Below are 27,300 nucleotides of genomic sequence, written 5' to 3' on the forward strand. Positions count from 1 at the left end.
ACTTCTCTCTCTCCCTTTGTACTTTTCCGAGTCCTGCCCCTTTCCCTTTCTTGTGCAAATCTGTGGGTGCTCACCAATCTGCATCAGTCCATATCAGTAACATGGCTTCCATCTGTAAAAAACAATAGAGGATATAACTTAGCATTTTGCTTTTATCTAGTACTATTATCTTCATTGTGGTATCAGCTTTCATTTTTTATTCTATCCACTACAGATAAAGTAAAACTTGTATCCTTGATTTAATTATACATGTAGAGTACAAAGAGGACATGTCCAAGAACTTGAGAGTTTGAAAGCCATTTTCAACCCAAGCTTCTGATTTTGCTTGCCTGCTACAGGGGTTGGTAATTGGGTTATGCCTCAGGTTACTGCTTTCTGGCTTGCCTTGGTGTGTGTCCTGCATCAGCTTATATCAACGGCGAGTAAATCAGAGCAACCTAATTGTTCCCTTTGTTATGCAATGTGCCTTTCTCTACTTGGTTTGATTAAAAAATAAATAAATGCATGAATCATCATGCAAGTTACCAGATAAAACAAGTTCGCTAAAGCAGATGAGTTGTTTGCAGATATGCATTATTGCACATTGAAATTTCCAGGGATCCACAGTAAGTGTCTTAGTGTATAAAATATAGAAAATAAATTGAAATAGTCTGAATCTTGTCAGAGTTTCTTATTTCACACAACTCTCGTTCCTCCAATTTTACAGAGACAGACAAGTTACTAAATATATTTAAATACATGCCCAGAAAATAAGGAAATTAAGCATTCCAGGGGAAATTGTAGTTAGCTCCAGTTTCAAGTAGAAATAGTGAAAGTTTCTACTGTATTAAAGTCATGCAAGTGGCTTTGACTTTTGTGTTGGTGGATGTTATCTGGGGCAGATAATGCCAGATTGCATGTTTTTCCCCTATCCTATTCATAAATGATTAAAAAATACATTTGTTCTCAGTATCAAAAAATGCTGATGTGTGAACAAACCTTCTATGGACTCAGACTCTTTCAGCCTAGTGTCAGAAAAAATGGGATATATGAAAAAGCTATCAACATTACTAAGAATATTTTTCAAAGTGTGATCTTTTGACAAGATAAAGATAATTGTGTTGGTGGTTGGGGGAAAGAACTTAAGAAAACCAGCTTTGCCTAGTAGATTGTGGTAATGAAAGGATTGCAGTGAGCTTCCATGAAAACATGTTTATTCATATCCTTGATTCTTATTTTTGCTCTGCAGAAACGAACAAATGGAATTAGAAGAAGCTCTAGACACGTGGACCCAGGTTTGTGTCATGACTTTTTAATACTTAAACATGAAATAAAAAGAGTAAGAAAGCTGTAACTTGCTTTGTTAAGTTGCATTGTGACTACTATTGCCATGCACACAATGCTGAAAACTTGACTGCTGAAGTCATGAAGGTCTAAAGCGATTGCTCTGTTTGTGATTTCAAAGATAAGGTCAGCTGGTTGAACTCTTAATTTTTTTCCCTTGTTTTTTCTTTAAGTAGAGCTCTGGTTCTACTTGAACAACAAAATGCCTCTGGGCTTTCAGTTAATATGACCCACCCTACTGTACTCTGTAGTTTTATAAGAAATAACTAAGGGATAAATAGCAGACAGTTTCTTATAAAGTTCAGGTTCTAAGTCTTCAAGTTGTGGTTATTCTCAGCTCTTAACTGTAGTGGTGCTCAGTGCTTAACTGTTAAGAATTGCTTTTCTGAAAGGCATAAACCAATTGCAGTTTTATATTGAACTTCAAACTGATTTTATTTTTCCTGCTAGTTTATAGTAGATACTTCTGTGGAATCATGGCAGCAGCAGCCCTTAAGAAAATTAAATGTTTGGTTATAGGTTGTGTACTCAAGTGGGTGAACATTTCCTCTAAAGACCCATTATGTGTCTGTATAAAATATTCAATGTTTTTCAGTGTAACTCTGTGATATTTTTAGTATCATTTTAGTGTCAGTAATTACATTTCTGTCCTTTATGTTTCTTGTATAGTTTAATTACTGGAGATTTGTTATGCAGATATTATTTGGAATAAAAGTAAGCTGTGGATTATTAAATATTTCTAGATGTGGACATCTGAGAATAGTTGGAGTTAAACATTAAACAGGATGGCAATTCTGTACACCACATTATAGCGTGGCAGAGCTAAGTACTTTTCAAAAAGTAGGAATGCTGGTTGTGCCACTAGCATTGCAGCTGCCTTGGCTTGGAAAGTCTAAATGTTGTAACTAGTTGGAGCAGACCACACCTTTCTTACTCACGTACCTTTGACATGTTTTGGAACACGTATCGTCACTTTGTTCCCTCTAGCAAAATAAACCTGCTCTATGATTCTAGAAATTGTTCTATGTGTTGTGACGACTGCAGCCATAAAAGCAAAAAATGAGCACCCTGTAACTCTGAAAATTAATACAGTCAGAGGGGAAAACATCAAGGGTAGGAATCAAAGAATGCAGAAGGGGATGATTTCTTCCAAGTGTTTGCTAACAAGACTGAGTTGTTCCCAGTCATTGGTGCCTGTTGCAGTGAAGTGTAATTGCGTGCTTGCAGAATAGGCCTTATAGGTTCAGTACCTTTAAACACAGCTGTCTCATACAGAGCCATAGAAGGTCACATAATCTAGCTTTGAGAACCCTTTGAGTATGCTGGTGATTTTACTTGCTGTTGAAGTCTGATGGAAGTATTTACAGCATCTTTATATGCAAGGATACTTTAAAAGTAGTTTTTATTGAAGATTAAATACCACAGAAATCACCAAAAATAGCTGAATTAAGTGGGTGTTTAAAAGTTGTATGTAGCCAATGCCTAAAATACAGTTCTGCTTGCCCCCTGCCTTGTCCATTTACCTACACAGAACAGTTCTTTGAGTTGTTGGGATAATCTTGTTATAGAGTGAAGTTTCTTGGTCCTCATATTTTGGAAAGCCAAAAGAAATACAGAATGTTTGCATGAATTTTAAGTCCCTTTCTTAGAGACGTGGCTCTAGAAGAGTCCTTACAGAATGTTTTCTGAATTTTTAAAGGTTTTAAATAAATAGTAGTTAGAAATATATAACATAATAATGTGCTCTGTACATATACCATATACTGTCAGTTTTCAAATGAAATGAGATTTTTGTTTTGCATTTTGTCAAGATAGGCATTCTGTGTCCTCCTGTAACTCAGTGGGTATAACTTTATAGTCTTTGGTAAACTCCTGGCATCTATTTTGCATAACCTAAGTACTACTGTTCATCAGATTGCACACTGCCTGAGAGACAGATGCTATCCAGAGGGCAGTGCTTGGAAGAGATCAGTCATGTCAGGCATACATTACTGCATTGAGCCTCAGAGCTTTCCAAGAGCACTGACATGCACAGTCCTGAAGAGTCTGAGTGCCAGGATGCTCTTTTTGCCGAGAGAGGTGGTCAGAAGGTTGACTGCCAGACTGCTTTGTGTTTAGGGGGTTTGGCTGGCTGCTGCTGCTGCAGCCGGTGCTGTGATGGGGCTGGAGCTTGGTGCTGGGTTAGGGAGCTGACACTTGCTGTGAATCAATAACCAGCACCTGCAGTGACTGAGCAAATAGTGATGGAATTTGATATCAGCAATAAATGCAGATATTTTGGGTTGTAACTTTTCAAGATTGTTCTGTTATGTCTGTCTTGGCTATTTTAGTGAAGAATAATAATAGCATGGTCAAGTTAATGCGTTGGTGCTTATCTTTTTATGCTTAAAGTCAAATTCGACTTTTGCTGACTCAGCTTAGCCCAGAATGTAAAATCATTCAAATTTGATGAGAAGTAGTGCAAGTTGAAGGATGATCTAAACAAAACAATGGGAGGATTCTGGATTAAAGTATCTTGTTTTCTGCAGGTAAAGTTTATTGATGAAGGAACCTATTTAGCTGAAGTACCCTAAAAGCAATAAATTAGTTTATAGCTTTTTTATTTTTGTTTCTTTGAAGTTAGGTTAAAAGTTTTGACAGTGACAGTCTCCTCCTTGAGATTTGCTTTGTGCTGGATAAGAAAGGTAGAAGAAAAAATGATTAATGGATGATGAGTCAGAGAAATTCCCATGAAATGAAAGCAGTGATGAGAAAAATGTGTACAAAAAGAACACTGTGCAGAAACTGTACAGGTGAAGAAAAGACTGGAAATCCTACAAAATAGGCTTTTGTCTTTATGCTGTGCACTAGGCCTTCAGTCTGCAATCCAGTTGATTTAGTTTTTGATTTACTTCATCTACTAAACTTTAGTGGGACAGGTTTCTTTCAATTAAGCAGAAGACAATAAAGGCCATTGATGAAATGAGCTGGTGAATACATCTGCAGCTGTAAATCCAGGGAAAATTTGGTCTACAGCTTGCATGTGACTGTAGAACAACATAATTCTGCTTAATTACATTTGAGAAGTGATCAGACTGATGTCAGTTTTTGCATAGAATGGGCATGTGAAATGATAATTATATGATATTTTATTCTCATGTAGGGAATATGTTTAAGCATGGAAAATACACCCTTGGCTTAAATGACAAATGAAGCATTTATATGTATATTCATAAGCACAAATTCTTGTTGTGTGAATTCTTGAGAAGGATGATACAGTCTGACCAATGTTTTTAGTGGAAGTAACTTTGTATTTATTTTAATATGAGTAAAAATTACTGTCTTTCTCAGCTATTGAAATAGTACAGTGTATGTTTGCTGTCTTTATTTTTTTATGGTATAAAGAGTCTAAATGTGATAGATTCACAGCTTAGTGTTTTTGAAACTGGTTTTACCCTAAACACTTCTGCTAATATAAACATTGGAATTTTAATCTCTAGAAGTGTGAAAGTATATTTCATATCTGAAGGATAAAATTGGTAAAAATAGAATACTTGAAGCCTTATAGTCAAGATTCATTGTAGATTAAACTCAAAATCTGGTCTGTGAAAGATCACTGCTGAGCATGTTCTGACTTCTTAAACAGCTGATTTCTTCATGAGCAAGGATTAAAGATTAGAAAGCTTCAGTTCTGAATGGAGGGCCAGAACCAATATTTTCTCCATCACAGAAAGTAAAATATTTGAGTAAAATATCCCAAATATAAGTAAAATATCCCAAACCTTTTTGGGATGGAGGGAAACAATACTAGCAAGTCATGTATACAGTGCAATAGCTTGGGAAAGTGTATCTTTCAGCCCACAAATTTGAAGTTGAAATAATAATTGTAAAAAGAGGTATTAATATTTCTGGTTGGTGTCTGGTCCATACTTGCTTTGTGAATCCTCTAATATTGGTTTTACACAGATTATTAAAAACCCCTTGGGATCTGAAGAGAGTCACTGGTTTCAGGGCCTGAAGTATATGCATTAAACAAGCAGCAACAGTCTGTAGGGAGAAGCACAATACTGGAGCTACATTTATTGCATTAGCTGTAGTGGGAAATAAGCTGCTCTGTGCTTGATATTTTGTTGAAGTTGGATTTTGGCATCTTTTAACTAGGTTGTGTGTGATTACTAAGCAGTGAAACAATATTCGGGGGTTTGTGTAGTGTGGTAGTGTTTGCATCGTGTCTTTGGAGTAAAAGTTAGGGGTAGTGTCATATTGGCAGTTTAAAGTTTCTTTTGTTAAGAATGAAGCATGCTAGACTGAGATATTTGCACAAGTTCTTACACAGTGTGCTCTGTGATATGCAAGTCTATCTATGATTTCCATTTCAATGCCACTCCAAGTGTATGCCCAGCCAAAAGCAAAATCTGGCTCAAACTCAAATGCTGGGTTATCCCAACCAGGAGATAATTCTTTGCCAAGTATGCAGTTATTATAGATAAAGCTACCCTTTAAGTAAGAATTTGAAGCATGTCACTCATTTTCTTGTTTCATTGAGCTATCCAGGCACATCCTCAGCAGTCCGGATCGACTGTTGTCTTCTCATTCAGCCCAGTATAGAGAATAGCCAATTTCATGGATGAGAAAAGATAACCTTCTGCAGTGTGAAGCCTAGTGCTGAAAACAGGCATTCAGGAATTTATTTCTCCACTTGTACAGTGGCAGCAGCTACCTGGGAGTCTGGCTGTGGTTTTGGTGGCCCAGTATGAACCAACTGGCCATCAATATCATTGTTGAGAGCAAGAATTTATCTTGGTTTTAAGCCGTGGAAAAAGGTCTACTAAAAAAAGCGTTAAATAACCCCCCTGTATTTTGTGAGGAGTTGACTGATGTCATTGATAGTATCTCCTTATCAGGATTGTCTTCATCAGGATGTATTAGACCAAGTAGCATCTTTTTGCTTTGGTAAAGGAATCCCTGTGTATAGACTCAAGAAATACCTTGATTGGTGTTTCTTATATACATTTAATACTGTTATTTAATTACATTTCCTGTAAATAAAATGTAGAAGTGAATAGCAGTCCCTCAAGAACTAGAATATACATATGGCATTCTTTCCAGCTTTAGATACTGTTTGCATGGAGCGTGATGTGTTTCAATGGCTGGACAAAAAGTGTGACTGTATATTAAATTGAGGAAAGCCAGGAGGAATACTGGAGCAAACAGAAGTGTTTCACGAAGCTTTCTCTAGTGAAGAAATAGTTGTTTGACAAAGTTTGAGGTCTTTTTTAATGTTTGTGGAGCATTAGATTTACGGAGTAACTTAGGACTTCTCTGTGCACTAGTGTTTTAAGCAAGCTACAGAACAAGGTTTGATTTTACATCCACGTGACGCATGTTTAACTTTTGGCTGGTTTTATTCAGCTATGGATACTTCTTCCTTTTCTACACGGCACCTAAGCACTTTGTTCAAGGTGCCTCTACTGTGCCCAATACGTGTCTCCAGGAGTCTGTGTGGAGCAGAGGAATTGCAGGTCAGAATGGGTGTTAGGGGGCAGCTGGGAGCCCACTCGCTGCAAGGGGAGCACTCCTTGGCAGGAGGGATGTGCTGCTGCTCACTGGCACAGTGTGGAAACCTGGAGCTCTCTGAGGGACTTGGTCAGGCTAGAGCTGCAATCCATCTCTTGGTCATAGACATGTTTGAGCATGTTTTACATCAAGTGGCTGGGATGGGGGTTGGTGTTCGAGATCAGAGTCAGTGCATTTCTTTGCGGTCCTACGTTCTCCCAGCTGGGCCTCAATGGCTGTGAATTCAGAGACACTGAATGGTGTAGCCTAATTTGTGAGATCAGATTAATTTATCTCACGTATTTATTAAAAATATGTATTACATTTAAGGTCTTTGCCTTTTTTTTTTCTTTCCTCTGCAGCGCTTCACAAAATAATGAATTCATCTTTGTTGTGTTACAAGAAAGGACATGTCTAATGTTTTGCACCAAGAAATTTTCCACTAATGTGTTTCTGGAAGGTGAAGCAGAGTTTTGTCTTCCAATGAAGCATTTCAAATGCAGTTTAATGATTTTTATTTGGGTTGTTTTATTTTAAATTAAAATTATTTTTACATTCCTGTTGGGGAGAGGTATTTGAAAGGTGCTGTCCCCTTGGCATCTCAGCAGTGAGCCAACATTCAGAGAAGAACATAGCCTTTAGCCTTTTCTTTTAATTAAACATCAGAAGACCCAGATGCCAAAGGGTGAAATGTATTTATTTTGTCAAACTCTTTCATCCTTGTCGAGTTGGATTGCAAGATTAGTTCTTAGTTGAGTGATTTAAACTCTTTTGTCTTACTGGATGTGTTTTTGGGACTGTCTTTATATCTTAAGCAATTAATGTTTCATTTTTCTCTTAGAGAAGAAATGGTGTTCAATATATACTTAGCCATATATTAACATAACTTTTAAGCTGAGATGGATGAAAAATCCTTCAGTATCTTTCTCCTTTTCTGCAAAAAACACTCAACATCAACTATTTTAGCAAAACATCACTGTTCAGAGATAACTGCATGGAAATTGTCAGGAAGAAAAAAAGAAAAGGTCAAGTAGAGGTGGGGCAAAATGGGCATACAAGTATGATCAGTAAAACAAAAAAATACACTGTTTTGTATTTTAAACACACACAAAAGCAGTGCAGTGCAGCACTATTTAAAAAAAAAAAGGAAGAGACCTGTGCTATGTGGCCTAAATTTGCCTTTACTTACCTTGGCAAATGGAAGTGAATTGCTTGGTATTTGGTAGAGTTTATTGGGACTTACAAATCTTATTCATCTTCAGGAGGACTGTTACGTTTACCCATCTATTTTCATATCTGATTTTAATCTTCAGGGTGCTGTAATTCTCAGAAGGCAAAACAAAGATAATGAGGCAATGAATGATTAAAAATAGTCAAAAGTAACTGAATTTTAACAGTACTCTAAAGCATATGGTTTCTTTTTTTGTGGCTCACTCATTTAACTAAATCAGTATTTGATCACTACTTCAAAGTAATTCTCACACAAAGAATTTGGGAAACATTGTAAAATTGAAAGCAGTCGTCCCATGGGAGAAAAAAGACTGCTGAAAATTCACACAAGAGAAGCTCCCAGAACTGCCTCTGCCTTTTGCCTGAGGAAGGTTTTAAAGCTTGGTAGAAGAGGCCAGAGGCAAGATCCTGAGAAACTGATGCTGCCTTTCAGGAGGGTTTTTAATCTGCTCACCACTTTGAGATTGCCAGAGAAGGGAACAGTGAGGCTGAGCTGGGCTGCAGGCCAAGCTAGCTCAGGATCCCTCCAACAGCAGCCAATTAAATTGATGCTGAAGGAGAGAATTTGGGATGAGGTGCTGTGGTACCTCCCTCCTTACCTTGTGTATTCGTTCCTTAGCTCTTAATTTTCCTTCCATGTATTCCATCCTTCCATGTATTAGCACTTTAACCAGTCTAAAATCTTTGCAGCATCCTTTAACTGTCGCTCTCATAATTAGTTGTGTGAATAAAGCACATCTTTTTGTTTGCTTTTAACTTGCTACCTATTGCTTTGACTCCTGTATATTTTTACATCAAGAAAAAGATTAATAAGGAAATAATGAGTACTTTTCCCCTGGTCACTATTATGCCACTCATAAGTGGTCTGTCACATCCCCTCCAGCCATGTGTCCTCCAGCCTGAAGAGCTGTTGTGTGCTTAATTCTGCTGATACAGAAGCTCTTCTGTCTGACCATCCTGTTTGCTTGTTTGTGGGCTTCTAGGTCCAAGAGTTGTCAGTCTTTCTAGTTCTGTGTCTGCCACAAGAAATTTCTTAAGAGTTGGTACAGAGCAGAATCTGATTATGATATTGAACTGATTGTAAAAAATACTTAGCAATTAGTCTGAGATCTGTTGTCTCTGTGATACCTGTTTCACTCTCCATCACTGTGTATGAGTATTCAATCCATATGTTACTCTAAGTCTTTCATGAAGGTGTGACCAAGTGGCCTCCAAAGATCGTTCCAGCCAGGGTTATTCTCCGATTTTGAATCCTGTTGTTCATGAAATCTTCCTTCAATCCTTTGCAAGTAGTATTCTTTTTAAAGAAATGCTTTTGCACCTTTTCCAAGACTCAATCCACTCTTATTACCATTTTAATAATGCTTATTAATTTTTTGAACAAGGAAGGACCAAGCACAGATTGCTTTGGGTGACTCTTCTGGACACTGCCTTCGATTTGAAAAAAAATTCTGTTGTTCCAGCCTTTTTCATCCTGTCATGTTGTTGTTTATTTATTGGAGGTAGGGGGGAAAATTTTCCTCTTACATGGTGTAAGCTGGAAGAGAGCCTCATTGTGAGTCCTGCTAAAATTATTTTGCTAATCCACATTAATATATAATCCTACTTCACTGTCTGCTTTAAAGAACTCTAAACAATATCCCTGACTGTAGTCTTTATATTATCCATATACTTGTAAATTCTGTTTCTATAGTAGGCTTTACTAGTCTGCCTTGTACAGCTGTCAGATATTTGTGTTGAGACATCTATTGATTACAGCAGAGTTTCTCACATATAACCACTTATTTTTATGGTACTTGAGTTGTTTTAAGAAATAGCTTGCAGATCTTAATTAGCAGCTCGGCGATGTAATGTTTGAATTTATTTGTTACTTAGCATATTCAAGTAGTGACATTATAAAACCTGATCTGATGATTTTTCGGTAGAATCTATTTATTTCATTGTTTTAATCCTTAGATGTGGTTTTTCCAGGAAAAAAGGTAAGGTACTTAGGCATTAAGTGAAAGAAGTTGGAGTTCAGCCCTTATTGTTGCTCTTGCTGACCTGCAAATAAATAGAAGACATGTTCAGTCTTGCACTTCTTAGAACTGGTGTTTCTTAAGCTTCAGTGTGCAACAGGGAATTAAAAAGTAACTTCATTATCTGATACCTTGAAAAGGTGCCTCAGTCCGTTAACCATAGAGGTTATTCTTTAACCAGCCTGTTTGGAATGGGGCATGTGGACAGGGGACTGCATGAGGCACTGTCTTTTACTTCAGACAATAAAGTGTGATGTTTACTTTTCTTGAACTTTTTCCTTAATTCGGTTTGACAGCAACAAATAGCATGAAATATGGTACAAGAGCTGCGTGTATGGATCACAGCTTTCCTTCCAGAACAACATTATGCTCCTGGCAGTAGCAGTCTTCTTGTGACTGGCAGGGATCAGTTTAGTACTCTGGAATTCACTTAATGCTGGTATATCTTCAGCATTTTTTTCTTTACTTCTTCTTTACAGAAGACCCTACAGGTTGCCCTATAATTTTCACCCTCCCCTTTTTTGCTTTATCATGGGGACAAGAAAGGCTGAAAAGGAAAAGAGTATGAGGCTTAATGATAGGGACTTACAGCTCTGACTGCTCCTGTGCATTGTATGCCAATTACTTGTCCTTTTCTGGAGGTATTGATTTAAACCCTGTAATTGTGTGTTGCTCTGCACAAGGCTCAGGCACCTGAAAACACTGAAGGATCAACTAAGCTCAAAGAGCCGGTGCTGGCACTTAAGTGTCTGAGGTGTATTCTTTGCCAGGGCAGTATTTTGGGAGAAAGAACCACGTCTGGGTGTTCTGCTGGTGTCAGTTTGATCTCTGGTGATTCTTTGATGTAACTGCAGGCTGTTGCCACAAAGTGTGGCATTTTTTCCCACTAGGGTGTCCCCTTACTGCCTTTTGTTTGAATCTAGGGATCACCCAGTCAGAGGCTAAATAACTTGAGTGAGGTAATAGCAAACTGGTCACGGGTGGCAGCTGCAGTGAGGAGATAAGTGAGATAAGTCAGCCTGACTTACCTGGGATATCAGCCCATAGACTTTATTGCTTTTGGGTGTGGTTTCTGTCTTAACAAATCTCATACTTTGCTGGACTATATAAGCCACATTCAAACTGGAAACAGAAAATGGAAGGAGAACCTTCACTATTGTGCAGATGAATATGTGAGGGTTTCTTGACAGGGAAGGAAAGAAGCAAAAATATCTAAGATGCAGTGTGATTATTATGGCAGCATTGATGTCTTGACAGGGACTAAACTTGATACCCATCTTTATTGCCTGTGATAATTTACTAATAATGTCTTGATTTTGCAACAAAGATCAAGTGATGGATTATTTTATTTTGTGTTTTCATGTCTGCATTTAAAAGAGGGTCCTTTTACAGCTTATTATTTATTCATGTAAACAGTCTTCAAGTTAGAACTTATTTTTATATATACATAGCAAATTATTCCACTTAAATTTGTAAACTATTTTGAAAATTGTAACTAAAAATTGAAAATATTTTTCTTTGATAAAAGGGAGCATATCAAAATAGTATAAAATTTTTCGTATGCTAGTTGTGCTAGAAAAGAAAGGCTGGCATAAATGAAGACAGTAAAAACGTAGTTGTAAGATATATATTTTTATACTTAGTGGATATTTTCATTGTAGTCTGAATGCCTTTGTCTAGGTATATCTGCTAATTGAGGCTAGGGATACTACAAATTCATGGGAAAGCATCACAAAATGGGATGCCTTTTGAATTTTCTAGGATTTGTTTTCATAGATTGCCAATGCTTTAATATGCAAAGTGTGCGGCATAAAAACAAAATCCCAAGTATATACTATTTAGGAATTAAATTTTAACTGCATTGGAATGTTAACAGTGAAATACATATTCATCTTTTTTTACTTCTTTAACACAAATACTTTGTAATGAAAACAAGTTTTGTTCTCTTTTCTGAAAGAAAATAATTTATTTGCTGTAGCCTATACAGACCAGAAATAAGTGGGCATATTTTTTTTTTTAAAGCAGGTTTGTTTTAGCCAAAAAACACAATGTCTTTTTGTGGCTTTAATATAATGCTTTAATTCTTGGCCACATTTGTCTGTTGATGCTTGCATGCAAAGAAGGTGTATAAGGCCTGAATTTTTTTTGCATGTGTGCTAAGAACTCTCAGTTAAGAAGTAAAAGAAGTATCTGCTGTAATCAGGGTAGAGGCCACAGTGAAGAAAAATTGCTTGAAGAGTAATATCATGAGAGTGTTTGACTTGAAAAGCTGAAGGATTATACAGCATTATGGAGAGGGTGCGTGCAGGGAAAATTATTTGTCATGTGCTGGGACCTGCCTGCTTTGCCAGGCATCAGCCTCTTCCCTTTCACGTTGTGTAATAATTTAAAATGCTTCTCTTGCCAGAGAATTTAGTTCTTGCAAGTAACACAAATGGGAGACTAAGGCCTTTCATCTTAGAGGCAGATGCTATTAGCCAATACTGAGCACAAAAGAAATTGTCTGAAAGAGAATTGAATTCTTATTTTTGCAACTCTTGATGAATAAAATGTCAGCACATATTCAGCAATGTGTGTTTTTAAATGTGATACCGGTGAAAGATTCTAGGTGGTGTAGGCATGTATTTTCATGGATTCTATATTGTTAAAATTATTCAGTCTGTGAATTCTCAACACTAGAAAAAATGTCTAGGTCCTGTACAAGATTCATTACATTTTGCACTATTAAATTCAGTTTCCAAAGTGGGGTTCCTGTTTTCAAGCCTTTTTCATCTTGCTGCAGAATTATCCCTGGGCATGGGGAAGTGAGTATTTAAAGTACAGCTCTAAATAATTGCTTCTATGGAATAATGGACGCATATATTCCAAGATTTGTCCCTGTTTTTCAGAGCCTTTTGCTGCACTGTAATCTACTGTCTGGACACACCTTCATAGCTCATCTGTAGTATCTGCCCAGTGCAAGTTACTGGCCCCTGAGGGCAGGTGCATGTTTGAACAAATGCATGAATTAGAATGCCATGCCTGTCTATGGCATCACATTAAAAGATGTGATAATTAACACTGGTTAATCTTCATACCATGTGCTTTTATAAAAAGCAGAACCACATGTACCACACTTTTTAATTCATATGCCAAAACTCCATTTTGCTTAACTTAAAAAAAAAAAAAATTAAGCTGCTGACTTTTGAGGCAGCAGGATTTTTAAAGTTTATATCCCTAATTCACCTCCTAGACTACATTAAAAGGATGAGATTTCATTACTTTGTCAAAACAAGTGAAAACTGTGTTTTTGAACCTGATTATTCTTTGTTGTTTATTCCCATGGAACATTTAATGCTCAGCTGTTTCTAACGCTTGTTCAAAGTGCTGAGACTCTTTTCTATCCCGGCAATTCCAAAATCCCTTCCTCTCACAAGAATAGCTGCCTGTGTCACTCCAAGTAAGGAGTAGTTGCCTGAATAAACATTTGAAGTTAGAACTGTACCAAACAAGAGCTTGTCCTTAACACTTCTATGGAGGAAAAGCTGCTGTGAAGAGGAAATGAAGGTCTGTCAATGAAGGAAAAATAGTTTTCACTGTAAATGAATCACAAGAAGTATGTGGCAATGACCATTAGGAAGTCAGTGTCTTTTTTAGCTCTTTGCTTTCTTTCAGTGCAGTCATGGAGAGAGTCCTCCTCCTCTTTTGAGGAATTACCTGGGTTAGAGTATAAAACCTACTACATAATTTTGGAGTTGCACGAGAAATGTCAGTTATTTTAGACGTACTTTCTTGCATTTGCAATCTGAAATTCTCAACCTCTAGGGCATGTTCAGGTTTTCTGAATTAATATGGATCTACAAAGACAAATATATGTACTATAGGGGAAGACGAAGTGTTTGAAAGATGCAGATACAGCTTATGAAAACACTTGCTGTGCAAATGGGATTGGGTTAGCGTTTGTCGATTCTTTCAGCAGTGTACTTGACTAATTTTTGTATTTCTTTTGTTGTAACATTTTGTTGCCTGACTTCCCAAAATCTTCAGAGTTTCTTTTCCTTCTGTTTTGAGACACAAAAGTAAATTAAACTCAGGAGTGAATCTGTGAGAGTTATGAGCAGAACCACCCTTAAGGGGGTGAGAGACAAATGGTCATCAGCCATCTAAATAAGAATAGAGTCATTCTTTCCTAACAGGCTGCCCTTGTGATTTTCTCTTCTGAAGTTTAAAAGCACAGCTTTTCAGAAGTATTTTTGTAGTGCCAGTTTTTTTTCTTGCACAGAGATGAGCTTCCAGGCTCCTTAAAATGAGTGTCACAATGTGCCAAATAAATATCCCTGCTTAAGAGTGAAGTAAGAAAATGCTTTCAGTTGGAGTTATTTTTCTAAATTAAAAAAAAAATATTCTGAAACTTAGTTTGGATTTTGGATTTTCTTGGCTAAATTTCTTATTTCTGATCAAATAAGTGCTGTCTTTAAGCAGCAGAACTACTGTAATATAAAAACGAATGTGTAGAAATAAAAGAGAACTCATACAGTTTCCAAAAGCAGCCTTGTAAATTGAATAACATTACTAGTCTTGTTTATTTTCCTTGCAATGAACTCCCGCTATGATCTGCAATGTAGTTCCAAGTTTTGTGTGGATCTTAACTAGAAAATGGAGATAGAGCAATTTACCAGGGGGCTTTTTGCTAATGATCAGATCTGCAAAACCTGGGGAAGCACAAGGGCTTCCTGAGTTGTGGTGTTTTTCTGTTTCTCATAACAAGTTGTTGATCAGACTGTTAGCAGACAGATTTTTTCCTCCCACACATCTTCATTTCGGTTGATGGTTGACCATTTTTGCAGAGGTCTCTGCCAAGAATACAGTTTCTATATGCAGCATTAAGAAGAAACAGTGGAAAACTTGAGTCTTTGAAAAACATAGATTTGACAGGTAGTAAAGGACTGAGGGAACCACAAATCCTGTTTCAGTAAGGTTTTTAGGAAGGAAACAGTTGTTAGAAGAGAGGGAGGACAGTGATGGAAAGCATGGCTAGGACTGTGGAAAAAAAAAAGATGTTTTTTCCAGTAGCTGGAACTGACAGAGTTCTGGAGGATGACAGTCTTTAATTCTTCTGATGGAAGAGAAATGTGAATGTTTATCGTATGTGGTTTGGAGTGCATTACATGTTGGCCACCTGAATTTTGAGATAGTGAGGATTATTTTGCCCTCCCCGCATCCTTCCCCCATATTGCCCCAGTGCTTGCAAGTTTTCTGTTTATGGAAGAAAGGGCTGCTTTACTTTAAGCAGAAACTTAACATTTGACTTAAGGCTTATGGTAGCTGATAAATGTTTTAAAAATCAGCCTTGTGTAGGTTTTTGATTTCAAAATGAAGTAGCAAACTCCAGAGTTGTGGTTATTCATATGCCAATGGAGACTTGATTGAACAGTGCACAAAGGCAAAGCAGTTAAAGAGAAGACAAGTGGAATACTCCTGAATCCCAGTCAGCATTTCAGCCACCTTGCTTTTAAACTGGAAGGAGGGAGGTGTGGTTAGGAAGCAGTTCTTTACTGTGAGGGTGGTGAGGCTCTGGCACAGGTTGCCCAGAGCAGCTGTGGGTGCCCCATCCCTGGATGTTCAAGGCCAGGCTGCATGGGGCTTGGAGCAACCTGATCCAATGGAAAGTGTCTCTGTCCATGGCAGGAAGATTGCAATTAAATGATCATTACAGTTCCTTCCAACTCAGCCCATTCTATGATTTTATGAATGTTAGGCTTAAAATCAGTATCTAAAATTAGAACTTTTAATTACAATGACATACAAAAATAATGACTTGAAACTGGGAGAATATAAAGTTCAATTAAAATATCTTCTTTGAGGTATATGTACTTATTAATTGTGTTAATTTTTTCCAGTAGTAATTATTTAAATCATTGCCATTCTGAGGAGACCTCTTAATAGACTATGCTGGCATCTTCATGTATGTGAGTTCTGTAATTTTTGTTATAAGTACTTAGCCTAAAAGTTAAGAAATCCCACCCCAATCTAGTCTCTTTTGAGGCACTAATAGACTGTCTCAGAAACTGAAAGTGGGTTTTTTAAAGTCATTAGTAGTGTTGCTTTCCTCATGTCTCCTCCCCAGCTGAAAAGGACTTCTAGACAAGTTTTGCCTTGGCAGTAACAAAGCCATTGACTTCTGCTGGTTGTAGGGATAGATGACACTGATCAGGAGTTGGGAAGCTGCTCTCCTGACAAATGCAAGAGAGAAGAACCAAGTTTATGGTTTATTCTGCAATAAAATGATTATGAACAGGATTTTTAAAAATGAAGGTAGCAGAGCTGATTGGAAGAACATACAGAGAATGCCAAAGGACTTTTTTTTTTTCATATAGCTCGTGCTCAGATTAGAGCTTTCCTTTACCTAGCTTTTAATATTAGTGTTGGACCTAGATGATGTTGCCAAAAAAACGTGTCAAAGCTGGTCATTTTGTCATGAATGCTCAGATTGTGGGTATAACAGTTCCACCTGTTCTTCACACTGCTGTCCTTATCAACCCATCTGTTTTTCTCTTTCTATCATAACTCCTTGCTACTTTGTTATTTGCAGTTATGCTTCTTGATCAAAAGCCTTCAAAGTGTAATTTTACTTACCATTGTGTAGATACTAATTTTTTCTTTCAATATGAGTTCCCCTTTGCCTGTGTCTCTGATTTCTTCTTTTTTGAAATTATACATGACACTGTGGGCTACTGTTCAGACATTTATTCCCATGAGACACTGCCATGAGTTACTTAGCCCTCACTTCCTGGTTGGAGTGTGCAGATGTATGGAGATGTATCTGCTCAGAGATTTCAGGTGGAATATTATCAATCACTAAATGTCAGCTTCTCTCTTAGCAGGACTGCGTTCCCTGTGTTAGTAGCTGCAAAGATATAAACTAAAAAGGGTCAAAGCAAGTTTAGAGGTTCCAAACAGACACCCAAAATGCTGTTGTGGTGAAACAAAGGACAGAATTAGTGAGCCTTTGTGCCATTTCCTATATGAAAGGCAGTGTTGTTTTCTTGAGATTCTGGAAACATCAGGATGTGGCCTTGTCAGATAGTCTAAAATTCTGTTTCAGCTTCAAAGCCTCATGAACTCAGGAGGCTTCATGCCATTTCATTAGTGGTTTTTTTTCCAGTCTGGCTGTAAATACTGGTGACTAGGCTAACTTTTTCATAGAGTAAAAGAAAGTTTTCAGTTTAACTAGAAAGAGATGTTTAATGCAGACAAAGTTGTTTCATGTCTTTCTGGTAATAGGATAAATTTATCCACAAATTCACCTTTGAACCCTGCTGTCCTATATGCTGTGTCATTATTTTGTATGTTAGAATGATCCCTGCCTGAAGCCTAAACCACCTTTTGCATTGCTTGGAAATAACAGATGCTGGAATCAATTTTGACAGATAGAGGTCATAATAGGGTGTGCATTATGCATGTTGTTAGCAAAAAATAACATTTTTGAATCTCTGCATGAAACTCTGAGGGTCATTCAGTGTTGTTTAGAAATGCAGAGCTGCTGTAAGGAATACAAGTAGTTTATTTTTTTTTTGGTCTCATATATAATGAATATTCAACTTATTATGTACTATGTTAATTCTAAATTGTAGCCTCCTTCTCTGACTCATAATTATCAGATGAAATACTCAAATGCATGGTACAGTTTATGAAAGGTTTTTTTTTTTCTATAATGTAACCTAATTGGTACCTTATAAATCTTGATCTATCATGCTTTCTGCTTTTCCCATGAGCTACAATTTAGATCATAAATTTCTATTAGTTCTGTGACACAGAGCCTGGCTGTTAAGACTTTTCTAGGAATCTGGGATTTTTCCTGGTTTTCAAGTGAAGTAAATTTTAGCTATTTATTGGTGTCATAATTGGATAAGTTTGGTTTTTGATGTCAATGTTGGAAACTGCCAGACTCTTTTGTATATTTAAATTAGGAAGTTTCCTGATAAAGAACTTTATGTGGAAATCTGATTTAATAGAAACCAATGGGATTTTGATCATTAATGGTAATATATGGATGAAATCCTGATCTTGTCCTTTGTGTTGGAATTTTACCCTCTTTTTAGCATGTTCATGAGTAACATTTTTGTGACAGTTATGTTTCTGCCGTTATCAGATACTGTCAGTACTGCAGCTATGTACATTGCAATGGCAGTGTCTCTAAATGCTTAACATATTTCACATTTCAGTAATTAATGCATGGAGAGGGTCTATACTGTTTGTCACAAATAATCCATAATTATACTCTAAATAATTAATAACTCTAAAGCATTTCAGGTTTCTGTAGAATATCACTTTTTCTTGTCTGCATTATTGAATTACAGCAAGTCCTCAGGATTCTTAATGAGTATATTTGTTACGAATCCATATGCCAATTAAAAATAAAATGTCAAGAAAGACAAGGAAAATATCCTAGATCTTGCCTGTCTGAACTTCTGTAAAGCAGCTGGTGTACTGCCTCAGAGGAATTGGTCTCTTATTGAGAGGAAGCTAAAAGAACTTGGCTCGTTTAGCCTAGCAAAATGAAGGTTAATAAGGGTATGATTGCTCTTTTTAACTGTAGTATGAAAATAAAAGCAGACAAGGAAAAGAATTCTGCAGGCTCCTGTTTCTAAATGGATGTAGGTTGGCCATGAACTAATTTACACTGAAAAGTAGAAGATTCTTGTTGTGGTTTAACCCCAGCCAGGAGCAAAACACTAAGGTGAGAAAACTCGTGGGTTGAGATAAGGACAGTTTAACAGCTAAAACAAAAGCTGCACACACAAGGAGAGCAAAAGAGTTTTCATTCACTGTGTTCCTTGGCCAGTCTGTTGTGCAGCCATCCCAAGGAAAGCTGGACTCCATCCTGTGTAATGGTGAGACAAAAGCCATCACTCTGACCATCCCTTCTTCCTCCTCCATCCCCCACTTTAAATCCTGACCACGATGTCATATGAATGGCTTATCCCTTTGGCATTTGGGGCCAGCTGTCCCAGCCATGGCCCCTCTCAGCTTCTTGTGCACCCCCAGCCTACTGGCAGGTGGTACAAGATGCAGAAAAGGCCTTGACATTGTGCAAGCAAACCCTGTTTTCAGCACAAATTCAAACCGTACGTAGCCTCATACTGCTTTTTCTGAGGAAAGCTACCCCAGCCAAAGCCAGCGCAATTGTAAATGCTCAGAGTATAGAATTCTAGAATGAACAATTGGAACCAACAGTTTTGTTTTAGTGTAAGCTTGTAAAACTCATAGATTGTTTGAGATGGTTGCTGTGTTAATGATGGATAGGTCTGGATGCACCAAACCCCAGTGTTTGTCCTTGTGTATGTTAGGAGGTGAGTGCTGACCAATTTCTGTCCAATTAAATGTCCACCAGCTCTCTGTTAATCTGCTAAAGTCTTTCTGTGCTACTGTAATGAAGTCTGCAATTGCATGCTGAAGAGGAAGGTAAGCATTCTACTTGGAGTTTCTTGACTCTTTCCCTCAATTTATTATTTTTTCTGTACCCCATTTATTTTTTCCATGCTTAAGGGAAGAGAAGACTTACCCAAAATTTAGCTGTTCTAGAATAGTATGTACTTGTTTTTCATTGATGATTCAAAGATGTCATTTAGTCTTTTGTTCCTTGAAAAACTAATTTAAAAAAATGTTTAAAACGATATGACAAGGATAATCATTTTGATCTTTTCATATAACTAGCAAAACGTATTAGTTATGCACTCACTGCTTTTCTATCTTTGATACAGGCTGTGTGTGCATGTGTGCTGTTATTGATACTGAAATGAACATGGCCCGCAGTGACTCAGACCCTCCTGTTGTTGGAGAGTGAATTTACCTGTAGTTGTTTTACTTGGAGCTGTAAAGTACATTTCAGAATCTGAATCAAATCTAATGTGTGCTGAAATAATTAGCACCAAAATACCATTTCCCTTGTTCATCCATGCATTTTTTTATCCATGGCTTTGAAGCTAGCAGGCAGTGTCATTACAGAAGGTCTGAATGAAGAAGACATGGCAGTGTCTGTGATTACTGTGCATTGTTGCAGTGTCCTGGGATCCTGGCCCTGCATCCCAGTTACTCAGGTGCTGGTTTATGTGAGTGTGCTGACAGTGCAGGTACCTTGTGCTAGGCAGTGAGGATTCATAGCAATGACAGTGCTGAGCACAAAGAACTCCCAAGCAGGCCAAGAACAACAATTGGATAAAATAGGTGGTAAAATTCCAGTAGAAAAATAAGATTTGTGTGTTACCGTAATAGGGACCAGCTACAGCAAGCAAATGAGTAGTGTAGGTATCACAATTTCTGTAGGCATTACAAAAATAAGTTTTAAGGAGAGTTCTGAAGCAAGATAATGAACTCCATTAAGGCTGTAACCTAAAAGCCTATTTAAATGATGGGATTATTTCTAGTGATGTCAAGAGGTGTTAGATCAAATCTTTCAACATTGTATCTGCCACGGTAACTTTATAGTCAAAATTGCCATTGGATTTTACAGAATCAAGCATACTGAATTATACACAAGTATTCTGGGCATGGTACATTTTAACAGGATTAATTTTGTGTTACCTTTTGAATAATTCTGCTAGTTGACACAGCACAATTTCTCCTTTTTTTCCCATAGTTTTCTTGCCCTGGTTTTCAGAGACACCAATAACCGTAGAAAATAAAATAGAAAATAGAAATAAAAAGTACTTTTATTCATGTTTATGATTAATAACTTTAGAACTATAGTATCTTTAAAAAACACAAGGATTTTAATTGAAAAGTGCATTATTATTTCCTGAGCATATTCTGATGAGCTAAGTTCAAGGGTGGGGTTTTAAGTATATTGTATCTTCACATTAATAATATGATAAACTAAATCACCAGATACATGGTTTTGTAATGTGAGTATTTTTTTGTGCATTTGTTTTGACTTCCATGTATGTCTCTTAGATGAGTACCTGCTGGCAGTCTGCTCATCACATACACAGAACTGTAATTCACATTCTGCTGGGGAGTTTCCTTCCATTAGGACAAACTTGTCAGATCTCAGTTAGAAACTTGTGTGCAGCATTACGTCTGTTTGCCATGCAGTGCATGGAGCATTTGTTGGTGCTGAATCAGTATACGAAAGCATGAAAGCCTTCAGTTTAGGAACAAAGTAATGTCTACTATTTGCCTAAGTGGAATAATGGCTTACTAATAATTAGGTGCTCATTTTAAGTATGCCAGGTAACTTGCAGAAACAGTAAAAGTTAAGGTGTCATTTGGGTTGAGTAATGTAAGAGCTGGTATTGCTTTGCTTATTGTTTCATCAGCACTTAGGATTAGTATTTATTCATTAATACAGAGAGTAGTAATTATGGAAGGTGATTTCTTTCATGTTTCATACAATTTAGAGGAGATCATGGATATTTGTGTTTGTTGCCACCTAAATTACAGTAGTGATCTTGCAACAAAAATAAGTCCTCTGTGGCCCTGCTGATCCTTTGTTGTTAGAATGAAGTTAATGATGACCTTCCAGCAAGAAACATGTTAAATATGGCAGCCCAGCAACCTTGGCTTTCCAGCCTGTCACTCTTATCTGTAATTATTAATATATATTCTTACAAAACTCTTAAGGAAAAACTGCCTGGTTAAGTTTTGAAATTTATATATCGACTTAATGATAACAAATTTGAAAATCCCATGTTTAGTTAAAATCAGGAAAATTATTCTATAGTTTTTTTTAAAGATAGAGGGAGAATAATTAAAAATAGCTGCGTTGTGATTAAATGCTTTCCTTTAGAAATAGAGTGCAAAAATGCTTTCCTAAAAGCCTGTAAATCTTTAATATATTTGTTATGGAGTGGGTGGTACTTCACTTGATTTCAAGTATTCTTGTAGTATCAGAGCACATTCTGAGTGCAATATACTAGCTATCCATAATGCTTAAAATGTTGGTTCTTTTGTTTTTTTTTTAAAAGAAACTGTTAAAGTTATAAGAACATAGGGTTGCAGTATCTACAGATTTATCTTCTGACTTACGATACAGGGATTGCCCCCCTCTTTGATACACTCCTGTGGAGGATTCTTGAACTGTAGTTACTAACAGTGCTTTAGTTGTTTGCACAAGCAGACAGAAGTGAGTTACTCCCTTAAAAAAAAATATTAAAAATCCCCAGCACAGCTGTTGTCTATGTTGCAGTCAGTATTGATGTGGAAGGACTAGTGTGCATCTAGAGTTCTTGACTTGAAAATGAAACCTTCAATTGATCCAGGCTTTGCTACAGGCACCCAGAAATCGTGCCATAACATGAAAATTAAAAGCAAAAAGTGTTGTGAGAAATCTAAAAGAATTGTGATCTTGACTCTCCTGGCCATGTTCACATCGGCTGTAGGTTTTTGGTAATAGCATTTTAAAGCAGATGAGATTATTCATATTGGTGTCTTTAATGCTAATCATTGAAATCTTTGCCTTAAACTATAAAGATAGCCTTAATATTTGAACCCTATGGAGATCTATGGGTGTGCATGTACGGGGAAGAGTCTCCATAGGCATGAAATCAACTTTGCTCCAAGAAGAAAGAGGGATAGAGATGTTTTTCCAAAGTAATTATTTTCTATTTGGTTGTACCTGGTATAGTACTAAGTACGAGTGCCTTTAGTCAAATACCTGCTGAAGACATAGTGTTTCTTTGCTTGATTGCTCTCATGGTTTTCAGATTCAGTAGATTGTCATTAAGTAAAAATTGATTCTAGCTTATGGGATTTTTTTTCTGTTTATTTATTTTTTAAAATGTTTTTTTCCCAGGTTTACCAAAAATGCAAGTCATTCGGAACTACAATGGAATCCCACAGCCATCAGCACAAGATGGGCCACCATTGCATATCCAGGTTGGGGACACTATTGAACTAATTAGAGGAGATGCCCACAGCTTATTTTGGCAGGTACTGGATCATTTAGCAAATGGCTATATTCTGTTTGTCCAGATATCAACTTCTTAGTGATATATTGATCTCCTATTTTTTTTTTCTTTTTGAACAACAATAACAACAAAATTCTTTGTGGTTTATCCAAATAAATGCCTCATACAACTAATTTTGCTTTGAAATTGCCAGTAGTTCCTATATGATTTAAATCTTCATTCTTGCAAACTTAAAGTAAAAATCCTGGTAAATAAATCTGCAAGAACATGACACTGGTGGCAATTCTAGTGAAATTATAAGTTAAGGAGTTAAGGAGCATGTTTGCAATTCAAAAAGCAAAGTTTTTGAATTTTCAGTTCTGGTTCTGTTACACAACATAAGTAAAAGCTATGTTGACAAAACCCAGTTAGTGAATATTAAATTTATAAGGGAGAGAAATAGCTCTGCAAAACAGAGCCACACCTAAACTACTTGATGCTGCCTCAAGTTAGTTAAGGATAGGGGTTTTTATGTACATGGGAGAAGTATATTGTATTGATGGCAAAATTTACTGTCATGTGATTCACATCACTGCTTTTGTTACTAAAATTTCTTCCTAAATGAGTACTATAAATGTTGAAAATGCTGACTTGCATTCACTTTAACAGTAAATGCATTAAAATATCTCATTTTTCTTGATTGCTTTCTTAACTGTTTGTATTATTGGATACATGGAAACAGAGCTAAACAGAACTATCAGGAGATTAATAGAACAACAAGTGGAAAATATCTGTCTTCTTGAATTGATGTTCCTGTTTTGATCTTCCTGATTTTTTTTTAAGCTATAATAAGGTAATGAATATAATATAAAAACTGCCTGGTCTGTCTCATGAGTTAGGTCATACTTCTTCTTGTTTGTTTTGGCTTCTGTTTTTCTGGCTACAGTTAGGATGGAATCTTCTTCAAACTCTTCAGGACAGGATAAGTGAACTCTTGCTATGTCACTGTATCATCCTGAACATTTAATTGGGGGAAGCAATAAACAATAGAAATACTTTATGTAAAAAAATATGTAAATAGGCATAACCAAATCACCTTACCCCCTCACAAAAAACCCTCCAAACCCAAAGAACCAACCAACTCCCTTCCAAACCCCCCAACCTGTTACTTAGCACACCATGGGTATTTTGCATCAGTGAAAATAAATCTTTTCGAATGACAGAGTTTGGCCTGCATAGTTTTGTGTGTAGGACTTGGTTCTGCAGGGTCTAGAGTTCTGATCTGGAGAAGCATTTAAACCTGCTCTTGACTCAGGACTGGCTAGAAGGTAATCATCTGACTAATACAATTAGTACAAGCCAAAATTACTGCTACCGCATGGGACTGATTCTATTGCCATGTTCATACACATCTGTCAGCTCAATTTACTGGCAATTGTCTTAGAGGTTGTTTGTGATTATCATGCTAAAGAATTTAGCTAGAATCTCATTGTGTTTAACTAGCAGAAACCAGAAAGTGTGTTAGGCTTTTCCCTAGAAGCCTCAGTAATAGATTTGAATCCTAATGGAAATTGTCATCTCCATTAGCATCATTCAGGAATTTTTTTTTCTCTTGTCACAGACTGCTTAATACAGATTTTTCTGAGTCTTTTAATGACATCTACATTTTAAAATGTGTATTAAGAAAAAGCCTGCAAAATGCAATTTATCTTAAAATCTTTAATTATTCAAAGGGGCTTTTAGGGTAATTTACAGCTGACCCACTAGACTAATATTACAATGGTTTTCTAAGTTGACCATTCAGAAATTCAAATGATTGTAATAGATAAGTATGTGTAGTTTAGGTAAAAATAATTCATTCTTTACAGCACATCAAATAAATAATACAGGTTACTAAGCAGTGCTTGAGCTGTAGCTCAAGTGTGGTCCAACATGTCTTGATAGACATTAATATGTTTTGTTCAGTGGCTGCTCTTACTGAGTGTGGTACCGCTTGCTATTCAGGTAGGACTAGTATTGAAAATAAGTATCACTTAGATGGCAGACTGTTTCAGAGCTCTACTTAAAATTAGGTCTGTACTCAAGTGGGATTTGTGTTTCAGGAGTAAATAGAATATATGGATACAAAGAGTAACCTGTATTCAAGCAGATGATGTGAAATGGGGTAAGGCAGCTTTGCTGAACACAGGTTCAAATCTGTGAGATTGTCATTTGTTTGCACAGAATTATTTTTTAAAATATCACTGGTATAAAGGACTTGTAGCTTAAATACTGCCTATGTGATTTTCCCTCTGCTGCCTCTGCACTTCTCTGTATTTTTGGTTAATGTGGTAGCTACTGTGTGTGATAAAAAATGTATAGTGATTTACAGAGAATGGTGCACTCACTTATTGTGCTTAGGATAGTACCAGTCAAAGAATGTTTTTATTTCTTTTCATAAACCCTTGTTATTTTTTTACATTCAACTCCACTCTGTTGAATTTTCTGAGCTCTATTTTTTGTGGTGATATTATGGTAGAATTACACATTTAGTGTTACAGAAACAAAAGGATCTGAAACCCTGAAGAACTCTTCATGTGTGCTTATGAGGGTTTTTCCCTTTAAATTTTTTTTATTTTGCAGGTATGCCATCAAAAATAAAAAAGAAATATATTTGCATGGTTTTAATGCTTATAAAGTACTCATGCTTAATCTCATCGCCAAATGTTGAGAGTATATTATATTTACAGTCAGTATATTACATTTAATAGAGGTTAAGAATTTACGTACTTTTAAAAAATCAGTTAAATTAAAACATTTGTTTGCCTAAATACACATTTTGATGCCTTCATTTTATGAATCTGTGTTCAGGATTTTAGGTATGCGCTCTCTTCTACTCTGAAATGTGTCTTCACTGCCAAATATTACTACTAGGAATGAAAAGATGTTTTAAGGTGGTCTTCAGGAGAGCTTGGTTGGTGTTGAACTGTGTGTGAGCTGCTGATGCATGGATTTGTGATACTTTTGGTGCTTAGAACCTGGAGTAAATTGGTGGTGCTGCCACTCTGGGAGGGCAGCCCTTGTGGTGCAGCAGAGGCTCAGTTTAGGCCATGCTGGATGCATTTCTGCCCCTGCTGTCCCCATTGTTGTGTGGATGCATCTCCAGCATGTCAGTGCATCACAGCCACGGAGTCATCTTCAATTCTGCTGGTGTTCCCCTGCCCAGTCGGTTTCCACTGACGTGCATCCCTTATGGAAGTGTTTAACTCTTGGATCACGAGCTCTGAATCCCACTGGAGTTTGGTCTCTCAGGTGCTGCAACCACTGCTGCACAGTGGTGTAGTCATTGTGGGGATCTGCAAGGTTGCAGGTGGCAGCTTTCTGTAGAATGCCGGCTGAGGAGGAAATAACCTGAAAGGAGATAATTAACATTAATGAAGATATCAAACACTGGCAGACATTGACAGAACTGGGAATCACATCACAGTCTCTGAGCTCCCTTCTTGCCTCTTATCTCTCAGAGCTTTCAGATCTATCAGTTATAATTACTACTTAATTATATTAAAACCTGAACCAAACAACAACAAAACCCACAGAAATATTGAGCAACACTTTATTAGAACAGCATTTTATTTTAAAAACTCTTGTCTTTAAAATTTATTGTCCTAAATCCCTGGGTGTGCATTATTATTTACTGTTAATCCCAATTATGTCTCAAAAATTGAATTTTTTTTTTTTTTAGGGAAGAAATCTAACAACAGGAGAGCTTGGATTCTTCCCAAGTGATGCAGTAAAACCTTGCCCATGTGTAAGTACAATTATTTAGTTGTTTGCCACCTTACTGGAAAACTGCCCAGTTCATTAGTTCATCAAGATAAAATTAATCTTACAAAAATAACATTGTTTCTAGTTCCTTGCTGCTTCATGATGCGTTCAGTATTGCTTAAAGTAGAGAGTTCTTATACTTTTGGTTATTGGGTGTAAGTAGGACATGTCAAGAAAACAAGTTTGATAAGCAGGTTTCACTTTTGGGAATATTTATAAATTGAACTGTCTGAAGAGTTTTCAGAGTGTAGATCAAATATATTTTATGTGGAAGTGCACTTTCTTTATTCCCCAGCAGGAAGGTGAGAGTGCTGTGGCTCTAATCTATTCCCCAGTCACTTTGGGTTAGAGAGAGGGATTACAGCCTAGGTAGTAAGTTTAAAAATTGTAAAACTAATATAAAACTTTGAATTCTGACTGCTTGATAAATGTTATTTTTTTCTTTATGCTCTTACCTGTCTTTACTTCACACAAGAATCTTCTCAATCTAGAAAAATTTGTGAAAGTAATAAGAAAAATAATTT

The 27,300-nt window shown here is 36.7% G+C and overlaps 1 protein-coding gene across 2 annotated transcripts in view; it reads left to right on the plus strand.

Annotated features, from left to right (window-relative positions):
• VAV3 (vav guanine nucleotide exchange factor 3) overlaps positions 1-27,300 on the plus strand; it is a 147,447-nt gene that overhangs the window by 97,047 nt on the left and 23,100 nt on the right. For both annotated transcript variants that reach the window (XM_064719563.1, XM_064719564.1), the window contains exons 19-21: positions 1,229-1,274; positions 22,879-23,015; positions 26,694-26,759. In XM_064719563.1, coding sequence (XP_064575633.1) covers positions 1,229-1,274; positions 22,879-23,015; positions 26,694-26,759 — 249 coding nt within the window. The remainder of the gene's footprint in view (positions 1-1,228; positions 1,275-22,878; positions 23,016-26,693; positions 26,760-27,300) is intronic.

Source organism: Zonotrichia leucophrys, chromosome 8, assembly GCF_028769735.1.
Source record: "Zonotrichia leucophrys gambelii isolate GWCS_2022_RI chromosome 8, RI_Zleu_2.0, whole genome shotgun sequence".
Lineage (NCBI taxonomy): Eukaryota > Metazoa > Chordata > Aves > Passeriformes > Passerellidae > Zonotrichia > Zonotrichia leucophrys.